Source organism: Balaenoptera musculus, chromosome 19 (genome assembly GCF_009873245.2).
Source record: "Balaenoptera musculus isolate JJ_BM4_2016_0621 chromosome 19, mBalMus1.pri.v3, whole genome shotgun sequence".
Lineage (NCBI taxonomy): Eukaryota > Metazoa > Chordata > Mammalia > Artiodactyla > Balaenopteridae > Balaenoptera > Balaenoptera musculus.
In genome coordinates, this window is record NC_045803.1 from 19,560,514 (window position 1) to 19,573,769 (window position 13,256).

The window sequence follows — 13,256 nt, forward strand, 5'->3', positions numbered from 1 at the left end:
AATTAAAACATAATACCATTTACATTAGCAGTCCTGAAAATGAAGTACTTGGGTATAAAACTAATAAAATATATACAACGTCTATATGAGGAAAACTACAAAACCCTGATAAATCAAAGAACTATAAATGTGGAGAGATTCTATATTCATGGATAGGAAGACTCAATATTGTCAAGATGTCAGTTCTTCCCAACTTGATCTATAGATTCAATATGATTCCAATAAAAATCCCAGCAAGTTATTTGTGGATACTGACAAGCCGTTTCTAAAGTTTATATGGATAGACAAAAGATTCCGAATAGCCAACACAATATTGAAGGAGAAGGACAAAGTTGAAGGTGTGACACTACACATCCATGGAATCAGTAAAAGATCAGTGGTCACCAGGGTTTGGGCCACTGAAGGGGAATGAATAGGTGGGATTCAGGGGATTTTTAGGGCAGTGAAACTACTCTGTATGATACTCTAATACTGTAATGGTGGATACATGTCATTATAAATTTGTTCAAATGCATATAGTGTACAGCACCAAGAGTGAACCCTAATATAAACTACAGACTTAGGATGATAATGATGTGTAAATATTGGCTCATCGATTCTAATAAATGGCCTACTCTGGTGGGGAATGCTGATAATGGGGGAGGCTATGGATGTGTGGGGCAGAGAGTATATAGGAAATCTTTGTACTTCTGCTTAATACTGCAATGAACCTAAATTGCCTCTAAAAAACAGCCTATTGAAAAGAGTTGACAGTTGGGACTTCCCTGGCGGTCCAGTGGTTAAGACTCCACGCTTCCACTGCAGGGTTTGATCTCTGGTCAGGGAACTAAGATCCTGCATGCCGCGTGGTGTGGCCAAAAAAAAAAAGTCATTGAGAACACAGAACACAGCCCATAAGCTGTGATGTTTGCACCAGTATATGTTCATTCTTTTAGGAAACAGAGAAAGAAGAAAAAGAAATAAGATACCAATTTTTTTTTCTAAAGGCCTACCATTCCAGTGGCTGAAGTCAATAGAGTAGCCAGCTTCTTTGTATTTAAATTAGCTTGAACCTTTAAAAGTTCCAGAGAGTTAAAAAAGGCTTTCAAAGTCTTTCTATGAAGTTAGAATAACACTGATACTAAAATTTGGCAAGGGCAGCAGAAAAAAGAAAACTACACACCAATCTCACTTATGACTATCAATGCATATATACTGAATAAAATGCTGGCAAACAGAATCTTCCAGTACATTAAAACAACAATAATACCATGAAGAAGGGACACTTATTTTAGGAATACAGAGAATTTAATATTAGGAAAAGTATTATTATAATTCACTATTTGAAAGGATCAGAAGAGAAAAGTCATATTTTCACTGTTGTCACTGAAAGTGAATCTAAAGAAATTCAGTATCCATCTTAACAAAACGTTTTATTATGGAAATCTTTAAGCAAAAAACTAAAGTAGGAAAGAATAATGAATCTCCACCACCCTGCTCCAATAATTATCGACATTCTGCCAGTCTTGTTTCATGTATTCCCCCAACTTAAATTTCCCTGATTTTTGCAGAAATGTCTTATTTGAATGAGGCTCCAAACAAGATCTATACAGCTGTCCCTGGGTATCTGCAGGGAACTGGTTCCAAGACCTCCCACAGATACCAAAATCTGAGATGCTCAAGTCCCTCATATAAAATGGTGTAGTACTATATTGCATTTGGTTGGCATATATCTTAAGTCTCTTTTAATCTGTAATAATTCTTCTTCCTTTCCCCCATCCCCCTCATGCCATTCATATGTTGAAGAAACCAGGTCATCTGCCTTCTAGAATTTCTCATATTATGAACAGTACTGATTACTTTCTGTTAGTGTTATGTTCCTGTATTCCCCACATTTTTTGTAAACTGGTAGTGAGATCTAGAAAAGGGTTCTAAACCTTAGCACTTGACAGTGGGCTAGATAATTCTTTACTGTGGGGGCTGCTCTGGGCATTGTAGGATGTTTTTAGCAGCATCACTGGCTACTAGCACCTTCTCTCCCTGTTGCGACAACCAAAAATGTCTCCAGACACTGCCAAATGTCTCACCTGGTGAGAACTACTGATGTAGAGGTTTCATTAGATTCAGGGTTAGTTTTTTTCATTTCTATTTTTTTTTTGCAAATATACTTCATGGGTACAGCTGTGTTCCCTACCACATTTTAGGAGGCACTTGGATCAGGCTGACAACACTTACACCCAGTTAACACTCAATAAAATTTCTCACCAAAATACAGTAGGTGAATAATTCTACAAATATCTATCTATCTATCTATCTTCAAAAATATATCTCTTTCAACCCCAAAACTAGTATAAAGCTTAATGAGGGAACACCAGAATCATTCCCATTAAGCCCAAGAACAAAATAAGGATGGTCACTATCCCCACTATTACTTAGTGTTGTGGAGCTACTAGTCAGTACAATTAGGTAATAAAAGAAAAGGCACAAATATCATAAAGGAAAGGTTGAGAAAATTATTTGCAGATAATACAATTATATACCTGGCAATCCAACAGGAATTAAAAACTTTTACAAGTAATAAGATAATTCAATAAGTGTGTAAAGCTAACATCCTGTATAGATCAACAGCTTTCCCACGTAACAACACTGAAAGCTAGGAAAGGAAGAAAAAGATCCAAGTTATAAGAGCAATGGGAAAAAAAAATACATAGGAATAAGCCTAGCAGTAAGTATGCGTGTTATGTGTGTGCTTGTGTGTATGCAGGCAGTCCTTGCTGTGTATGGTTCTGATATGCATGGATTTTGGTTGCTATGGCTTAGTTAAATGAGTCTCCTAACAACACCGTTCAAATGTCATAGTACATTAACTGTGAGTAACTGCAGAGTACAAACTTCACCGGGAACTCTTTGGTCCTCTATGAAAACAAAGGTGCTTTATGATCAGTGACTAATTATGTCGTTTCTTTCAAAGTCTGTCAGTGATTAGTCACTCACTTCTATTAAGTCACTCACTGACAGCAAAGTATGTAGTTACATTGCCTCCTTATATCCCAGTGATAAACCCATGTAACATTTTACAAAAATGGATAATCCAAAAGAGAGAACTGGCCAAACAAAATGGAAGTACATAGAGCAAGAAACAGAAAAGTGGTAACACTGGAAGTAAAATTAGACTCAAATGTAAATGGAGTTAGAGAACAAATAGCTGACCACAGGAATGCTGACACTGCCACCACTGAAGAAACTCTGGATATGCAGCCAGAGGATCTCCATGAAGATGAACTTAATGACATAAATAAGGAAAGTTGTTCAGGGAGGTTATGCCAGTGAAAAATTTCGTATTACAGAAACTCTCGGAGATGTTTCATGATATTTAAAGAGCAAAGGATAAAATGTCTTTGAAAGTTGACCCATACTTAGAAAGGAGTATGACAACTGTCCAACGCACAGAAAAGCTGCTCACCCCGTGCTGTAACGCCTACAATGAGAAGGCAAGCACTGCGCAAACTACTCTTGAGAAGTTTCTTACAAGAGATAAAACACTTTAATTCTCAATGTTTCTAAGTTTTAAGTTACAGTGTACTAGGTTAATATTACTTTTAGTATTTTTCATTTCCCTATATAACTGACAGAAAAGTTTTTAATGTTTTAAGAAAAATGTTTAAAGGTAATCGAACAACTGTAATTTTCACCATTAATTAAGATGGCTTTGCATGGTTCCAGCTTGCACAGTCATTTTTAAAGTCCCATGCTATTGCAAACCGAGGACTATCTGTGTACTTAATACATACATATATGTGTGTGTGGATATACACACAGGCAAAACAAGAAATGTACACAATAATATACATGGAAAAAACTTTAAAGGGACAGAACAGATGACCTGAAAAAATGGAAAAGCCCATACCTTGTTTGTATCAAGTTGTTAATTCTTTCTAAATTAATCTAGAAGCTTAACATGATCCCAATACAAACAGCAACAGAATTATTTTAAGAGGAAACTATGACAAGCTGATTCTAAAGTTCATCTGTGCACGTATGTATTACCCAATCAAAACCTCAAACAAGAAACTGAACTACCCACAAAATCCACATACTTAACTTCATTTCCTTATCAGCATTTCTCCCACAGAATTTGTAATACTTTACGTATATGATTGAAACAAATGATTTTTGGTGAAACATGTAAAAGAGTGGTATAACATGTATATGCAATTAAAAAAATGATAAACACTGGGTTCATAATACTTGCTTAAGGGAGAAAATTACCTCTAACTTAAGAGCTCTTTGTGGGTTCCTCCAAGATCTCATACCTGTTCCTCCTCAAAAGAGGCATCACTTCTCTGAATTTTGTATTATATGATTTGTTTACTTTTTCTTAGTTTTACCTATATGTATCCCTAACATATTGTTTATTCACATATTTTTGAGCATATAAATAGAATCACACTTTATGTATTCTTGTGTGACTTGTTTCTTTGTCTTAGCTCAATGTTTCTGAGATTCATTCATGTTAATAGATATAGCTCATTTACCTCACAGGCTACCTGCTTTACTTTGATTTTTACCTCTGCAGTTTCTCAGTTTCCCTGATAGATGAACTATACATATAAACATTGTTTTAAATATTTACCTAGCATTTTAGTTATCGTCATTGGGAGAGTTGTTCACTTTATCTAGTTTGGTATATTGTCTAAAATGAGAGCCCCTGCTTTTGGATGTTTAGTTAAAATTGCTAAGCCAATTTCTGTCCTAACTCAACTGGTCAGCAAATGCGGTCTTTATTTAAACATTTCCCTGATTATATAATCTATTTCCCTTATACAAAAATGCAATATAGGACTTCCCTGGTGGCGCAGTGGTTAAGAATCTGCCTGCCAATGAAGGGGACATGGGTTCAATCCCTGGTCCGGGAAGAGCCCACATGCCACGGAGCAACTAAGCCTGCGAGCCACAACTACTGAGCCTGCGTGCTGCAACTACTGAAGCCCGTGCACCTAGAGCCCGTGCTCTGCAGCAAGAGAAGTCATCACAATGAGAAGCCCACACACTGCAACAAACAATAGTCCCTGCTCTTCATAACTAGAGAAAGCCCACGCCCAGCAATGAAGACCCAACTCAGCCAAAAATAAATAAATTAAAAAAAAAAAAAAAAAGCAATATACAGGCAAGTTAAGTACAGATTCTAAAGAATCACTTGCATAATTTCCCAGTCTTTTTAAGGTACATACATAGATCTGAAGCAAAAGTGGAAGCATACTACAGATTTTTAATCCTATTTTTGACAACGTTACATAGTACTTTCTCAAGTTAAAAGTTATATATTTTCAACGGGGTTTAATGTTCCACCCTATGAAAGTGTCATCACTTAATCATTCTACTATTAGTACAGAGAATGTTTTTGATCTTTTAAACATTATAAACAATCCTGTAACAAATATGTTCTATATCTATATGTATTGCTGATTATTCTGTAGGATGAAGTCCATTCCCCCCACCCCCATAATCTTTAAGAATAATAAAGAAAAAATGAACACTCATAGTTAAGATATAGAATATTACCAGTATACCTTTGAAACTCCCTGTGTGCCCCATATTGATTGCCCCCTCTTACTTTCCGAGAGGTAAGAATGTTCCTGAACTGTGGGACATTGCCATTTTTAAGGCTTTTGACCTGTCAGCATTTACTACATTAGGGAGACACCAGGTATGATGAAATAAGCACATTTAAATTAACAATGGAGGGAATTCCCTGGTGGTCCAGTGGTTAGGACTCCGCACTTTCCACTGCAGGGGGCACAGGTTCAATCCTGGTTGGGGAACTAAGATCCCGCAAGCTGTGTGGCATGGCCAAAAATAAAAATTAAAATAAATAAATAAATAATGGATATTTATAGAAGTAGTGAATCACATATTCCAGAAGTAAACACTCAAATTATTTTTAGAATAGTGTGTGGAGGACAAGTACACCTTAGAGTTTTTGAGAAAAGCTAAAATTTATGGTGAAATATTATGCATGGTCAGAAATGCTCTTTTCTAACAATTCAATGTAATCTATGAGCTAACCTAGAATCTACCACTTTCATTAGCTTTCTTAAGTAAACAATGCGTATAGATGAAGCTTTTTACTTTCCAAATTTCTCTCTCTCATTCTATTGGACAAAGACTTATTTCTGTAAAATTTGCTGTTCATCAACATCCCTTAATATGAAGGCCTTAAAATTTTTTTTTAAGGAGAGGAAAAGAGAGATAAAGCAAGAGCAGTGTGCTGAACAACTAAGTCCTAATTCTATGAGTACTTACCTTAGCCTGGTACAAAGGTTATTCTGAAGGGACACTTATAATGGTGAATATTCATTAAAAGATCTAAGTATGCACAGCCAAAAATAAAAATAAATAAATAAATAAAAATAAATGACTTTTAAAAAAAAAAAAAAAAAAAAAAGATCTAAGTATGAAAAAAAAAAGTAGGAACAATCTGATAAGGGTAAGCATTCACTAAAATGATTTTTAACTGATTAGAGAAGGGATACTATAAGAGAACCTCAACTTCGAAGTTATGTAAAGGTGGCTTAAAATATATTTTTACTCCCTTTTTAAGAATATATTTCCGTTAGCTAAAATATTATTTTCTCATTTTCATTCCTTCTCCACTTTTCCTATACAATTCCATGGAGCAAACCAAATTCTCTTAGTTAAAAAAAAATTAGAACAAACCACTATTATACTACTATCTTGTTTTATTCACTTTGCTGCACTTATTTTCTGAAATTATAGTTTACTTTTTTATTATCTATATTCTTTCATGAAGGTGTAAATTCTATGACCACGTGTTTTGTTGAGTCAGAAAAAGAACAGGAAGTCAATGTAGAAACCTGTGATATTGTGATTTATAATAATATATATTTGGTCTTAGTCCCAGTTCTTGGCACAGGGCTCCTATAACCCTAGGAATTGCCTAAGTGATGAGAGCAGTAAAGTTTTTTGTTATGTTAATGAGGTGACTTTTGGAAAGCTCCTAGGTAAACTAAGGATTGGGGCTGACTGCCAGAGGAACCAACCATGTGATTAGAGGGTAGGAACTTTGAGTCCAGAGGAGAGACTGGAGATTGAGTTCAACCATCAAGGCCAATGATTTAATCAATGGTGCTTATGTAATGAAGTCTCCATAAAAACCTAAAGGATGGTTCAGAGAGCTTCCGGGCTGGTGAACACATGGAAGGGCTGGCAGAGTGGCATGTCCAGAGAGGGCATGGAAGTTCCACCTCTCCAGAGTTTGCCCTCTGTACGTCTTCATCCGGCTGTACATCTGTATCCTTTATAATAGCCTCTCTAGCAAATTAATCAAACCTGAGGAGGGAGTCACAAGAACCTCATTTACAGTGGATTTAAAACCTGATTTACAGTCAGCCAGTCAGAAGCACAGGTAACAACCTAGACTTGTGATTGGCATCTGAAGTAACGGCAGTCTTGTGGGACTGAACCCTTAACTGGTGGGATCTGATACTATCTCCAGGTAGAAAAGTGTCAGAACTGAATTAAATTTGCAGAACACTCAGCTAATATCTGATGAGAATTGAGTTGCTTGGTGGTGTGGAAAACATCTGACATCGGAAAACCCAAGGTTTCTCAATCTGGCTAAAAAACCGACTGAATTTTTCTATAGGCTTTCTCCCATCGATAAAGGGTCAGTTACTTTAATCCCAGAACCCCACAGAGATAAGGATGTGGTTAAACTACCCTATTTCCCTGGCCTGGGGCCTTACTTGGACATTACTCCAGGTCTGATTCAATTAGGAACAACTGTTTTGAGAGGTCAGGCAGAGGAAAGCAGAACGTGGATGTCCTGCAGTATTCGAGGTGTGACTTGAACATACATGAAAAGACTGCAGTAGAAATTTTGCAGTAGGGTTTGTCTTACCACATTCAATTAGTTTTCTATGCTTTTAAAGGAATAAATAACTAAGGCCCAGAGAAGTAGCCACTTCAAATTTTGTGATGAACCCAAGAACTCTTTATGCCACTGAGAAAAACAAACTCCTTTAGTTCATTCCTTCCAAACAAAACATATTTTTTCCCTCCAAATTAAACTATCAGCTAAACTGTTTTCCTTAAGACAAATTGAAGTTTTTCAAAGACTTGAGATTTTCCCCAAGCCAACACAATTGACTACCGATTCAACATGCCTTCCGATTAAAAGAGATTTAAGAAGTCTGCAAGTATGGTGGAAGTGATAGTATGTGACTTCCAAGGGTAGGTCATAAAAGGTAATACAGCTTTTGCCTACTTCTTACCTAAGCATTCACTTTTGGAACTAGCACACCTGGCAAGTCCACGTGGAGAAATCATGTACGTGTTCCAGCTGAGGCCCCAGCCGACAGCCAGCATCAACCCCCAGACTGGTGAGGGAGCCTTCAGATGCCTGCAACCCCAGCCGTCTCAGTCACCTCCAGCCTTCAAGCCTTCCCTCCCGAGCCCCAGACCTCAAATGGAGCAGACACAAGCCACCCCTATAGTGCCCTTTCTGAATTCCTGACCCACAGAATCCCTGAGCAAAATAAAAGAGCTGTTGTTTCACACCACTAAGTTGGAGGTGGTTTGGCATGCAGCAGCAGTATGGCCCACAAAGAGTTCTCTCTGGCCAAGCAGGTACAGGCAGAGCAGCATAGCTGACAGGAGCAAGGGTTTAAGCCCTGGCTCTTCCACTTCTGAGACCATGGAAAATTGTTCAGTCCTTCCAGCCTCTGTTTCCATATCTACAACACTGGGGTAGTAACATTCCTAAGTACTGGGCTGTCATGAGGATTAAGTGAGCTGACACATATTGAGTACTTAGCACATTGCCTGGTCCATGAAAAATGTTCTAAAAAAATGTTAGCTATTATTATTACTGTTTGTAATATATTTATATTTATATAAAGACCAGACTTTTTACAATGACTGACCACACACAGGAGGCAACACTGTCATTCCAAATGTCAGTTCCATTGCTTAAAACCTTTCTGGATTTTTTTTTTTTTTTTGATGTGGACCATTTTTTAAAGTCTTTATTGAATTTGTTACAATATTGCTTCTGTTTTATGTTTTGGTTTTTCGGCTGCGAGGCATGTGGGATCTTAGTTCCCCGACCAGGGCTCGAACCCGCACCCCCTGCACTGGAAGGCAAAGTCTTAACCACTGGACCACCAGGGAAGTCCCTGGATTTTTTTTTTTTTAAAGATTTTTCTTTCACTTTTTGTGTCATATTAGAAAATCAGGGTCACTAACACATAAGCACACAGGTTTTTTGACCCAGTTGATGTGAATCCCTTAAAATCAGGGTCATTTATTTTATAAGCACACATTTTTACCCCTCCCTTCATCATCTACCTTACTCACAAGGCTATTTAGAAAAATCAGCATCAACTTCAGAGTATAAAGACATAGAAGCCCTAACTACAAAGAAAAAGATTAATAAATCTGATTACATTAAAACTAGAAATCTCTGTTCTTCAAAAGACACCACTGAGAGTAGAAAGGCAAGCCACAGTTTAGAAGATATGTGCAATATACATAATAAACAAAAAAACTTGTATTCAGAACACATAAAGAACTGCTGCAAATCGGTCAGTAAAAGGCAGACCACCCAATAAAGAAATGTGCAATTAACAAATGAAAAGATGCTCAACCTCATAAATCATCAGGAAATGCAAATGAGAACCACAACATACACACCTACCCGAATGATCAAAATTCAAGACTGATAATACAAAGTGTTGATGAGGGTATGAACTGGTACAACCACTGTAAATTGGTATAACCATTTTGGATAACTGTTGACAATATCCACCAAACCTGAACATAGCACACCCTATTACCCACATATTACACTCCTAGGTATAAACCAATGGAAAAGGAACCATTTCATATATGCACCAAAACATATGTAAAAGAATATTCAAAATGGTGTTATTCACAATGGGGGAACATCTGGCAATAATCCAAATATCCATCAGTAGTACAATAAAAAAATAAATTGTGGTATAATCTTACAATGGAATACTACACAGTAATAAAAAGGAATGCATTAGTTCTACACTGAATTACACACAGTGACGTTGAGTGAAAGAAGCTAGAAATAGGGACTTCCCTGGTGGAGCAGTGGTTAAGAATCTGCCTGCCAATGCAGGGGACACGGGTTCGATCCCTGGTCCGGGAAGATCCCACATGTCACGGAGCAACTAAGCCCATGCGCTACAACTACTGAGCCCACATGCTGCAACTACTGAAGCCTGCGAGCCGCAACTACTGAAGCCCACGAGCCACAACTACTGAGCCCACGTGCCACAACTACTGAAGCCCACTCGCCTAGAGCCTGTGCTCCGCCACAAGAGAAGCCACCGCAATGAGAAGCCCGTGCACTGCAATGAAGAGTAGCCCCCGCTCACCACAACTAGAGAAGGTCTGCATGCATCAACGAAGACCCAACATAGCCAAAAATAAAATAAATTCATAAAAAAAAAAGAAGGTAGACATAAAAGAATATGTACTGTATGGTTTCATTTATATTAAGTTCACAAACAGGCAAAACTAATTTATGATGTTAGAAGTCAAGATGGTGATTACCTGGTGGGGAATAGGGGCAAGTTAGTGAGTGGAAGGGCCAAGAAGAGGGTGCGGCTGAGGAATTGGCAATGGTTTATTTCTTGGTCTGAGGAGTTAAAAGGATGGGTTTACTTTGTGACCATTCATCAAGCTGTATGCTTTTAATTTATGCATCAAACTGTATGTTTTTAACTTACGCAATTTTCACGATATATACTGCTGTAAGTTATAAAGTCTATTTCAAAATTTTAAAGAGAGACAGAGACTTATCAATCAAATGCAATGTTTAGACCTCCTAATATAAACAAAATAACCCTAAGAGGATACTTTTGAAACATTTAAGGAAATATTGGGTATTTTTGGACTGGGTATTAAAATAGGATTTGTATTAAAAAATCAACATACATATCTGGGTAGCTCTTCTACTTAAGGAAGAATATTACTACATATTTATTTTCAAAATATAATAAACTTATAGAACCAGAGCCATTTTACAGATTAAAAAAACTGAGGTATACAGATAATTACTAGTCATTTACTGAGTACCTATTATGTGCCAGGTAGTGTGCTGAGTACTTCAGTCCAAAGACCATGTACTTCCCTCTGTCATGTTGTCCCTCCTACCCTCCGCCTCGCCAAGTACTTTTGGAACCTAAGTACCAATACAATTATGTTTCTAAGGGAAAATGGGTTCAATGCCACATAATCAGGAGGAAACTTGGGAACCTGAGGAAAACGTTTTGTTGTCCCATCTTCCATCTCTAGCCAGTCATTCACAAAGGTGGTATTGGGGGAAGGAAAGCAGGGGGAACTCTAGGACTGCAATATTAAACTAAACCGAAGACAATCCAATACTTGAAAATTCTGAATGGACCTTTTAGTAACTTTTGGGGTCAGTGTTATAAATATCAAGTATAATAGTAACTGGTATGTGGTTTACTCAGAATGTTCCATAATAAAGCACTGAAAAACAAAGTCTGCTGCATTTGGTAGGACTGGGATGGGATGATGCCTTTTTCATCTTTCCCTGTCCTAACATGGGAATGAAAAACAGCTCTCTTCCTTCTGCATTGAGGACAGGGTTTCTGAGATGACCTCATGACTTCATGAGCAGAAGAAAGGAACCAGGCCCTTCAATGCTCCAAGTAACATGCTCGGTGCTTAATACATATAATCTCATTCAATCCTCCCCCAAATTTATGAGCTGGGCAGTATTCTCACCAGGTTCATATGGGAAAGGAGGGTTAGCTTAGAATAACATCCCCAGGGTCACCCGGTTGGGCAGAGGTGGTGTATGGTCCAGGCCTGAGACTAGAGCACGAGTGCTCCCCAAGACGCTGAGTCGCCTTGCAAGGCAGTCATCACAGCACGGGGACCTCAGCTGTGACAGTATTTCTGCCTGGGTACAGCACCTCTCTTGTTAAAAAAAACAAAAAAAACGAATAAGCTTCCTGTCCAGGAAAAGAATTACTCTGTTTCCCAAATGATGAGAGGCCAACGTTTTTTGTGTGTATGGTTAGACAATGAATCGGTGAGAAGGGATAAGGATAAAAACTGGGCCCAATGGCTATTAGACAGCTACCATTTATGGGGTGCTTATTATGTGCCAGGATCTTACATATGGTGTTTAATTTAGTCCTTACAACAGTCCTGTAAAGCAGGTGTCTTAATTATCCTCATTTTAGAAATGACAAGGCCAAGCATAGAGAAGTGAGACAGTTTGCCCAAGGGGACAAATGCCATAAGTCAGAGAGCTCAGATTCAGTCCCAGGACTATGTGCTCCCAGGGCTCTGATACATGCAGCTATACTGCCCAGATCACACGAATGGGCTCAGTGAAGGACCAGAATGGCAACATAAAAGCAAAGGCAAGAGAAAAGAATAGTTATCAATACTGCAGAAAGTCTATTACATAACAGGCACGTTAAACACACACAATCAACCTGTTCTGCCCTCATGCAAAGACTACACGTGGTGTAGCGAAGCACTCTCACTCTATAAGAAATTTATCACTGCTACTTGTGAGCACGTCTCTTTACAAAAAGTAGGGAATCAGAAATGCACAGGGTAGGCACCCTGAGAAAACAAGTCTCAACTCTGACCATAAGTGTACTAGGCAGCAGAACTGAGTGAAGCACAAATGAAATAAGCCAGAAAAACTACTGTGATTAAATTAGATATCAAGAACGCTGTGCATCCTAGCTAACTAAGCTTAAGGCAAACAGTATGTGACAATGAAGAGAAAGTCCCAGAAACATACTGGAATAGAACATGTTAATCCATAATGCTGTGTAGACTGCAAATCCCACGAAGACAAAGAAGTATAAGTATTTAAAGTATTTAAAGAAGGTTAAAAGAAGAGTCACAAGATTCGAAGGTTGGAAAATAAGTCTTACGTAAAAGGTAATAATTACATGGAGGGGTTGGTATGACAACATTTTTTCTAAGGCACTCAGGCCAAACCCAGTGAGACAGTGTGAACAAATCTGGAAAATAACATACTGAGACTTCTCTGATGTAACAGGAAGAAGATTCTCACAGGATGTTGCCCACTGGAAGGAAGCCCCTAGGACAACTTGCAACCAATCCTATGAGTGTGAATATTTTAAGAACATGAGAAAACATAATCCCTAAAATAGCAAAAGCTATCAAAATGAGTCTTTTAGCTTAAGACTAATCTATTCAGGTAGATG

At 37.8% G+C, this 13,256-nt stretch overlaps 1 protein-coding gene across 7 annotated transcripts in view; it reads right to left on the reverse strand.

Moving 5' to 3' along the window:
* ZNF507 (zinc finger protein 507) overlaps window positions 1-13,256 on the reverse strand; it is a 47,738-nt gene that overhangs the window by 17,757 nt on the left and 16,725 nt on the right. For 4 of the 7 annotated variants that reach the window (XM_036833582.1, XM_036833583.1, XM_036833579.1 and 1 more), the window contains one exon: window positions 13,000-13,006. The exons of the other annotated variants lie outside the window; for them this stretch is intronic. In XM_036833582.1, coding sequence (XP_036689477.1) covers window positions 13,000-13,006 — 7 coding nt within the window. The remainder of the gene's footprint in view (window positions 1-12,999; window positions 13,007-13,256) is intronic. 7 annotated transcript variants of the gene reach the window in all.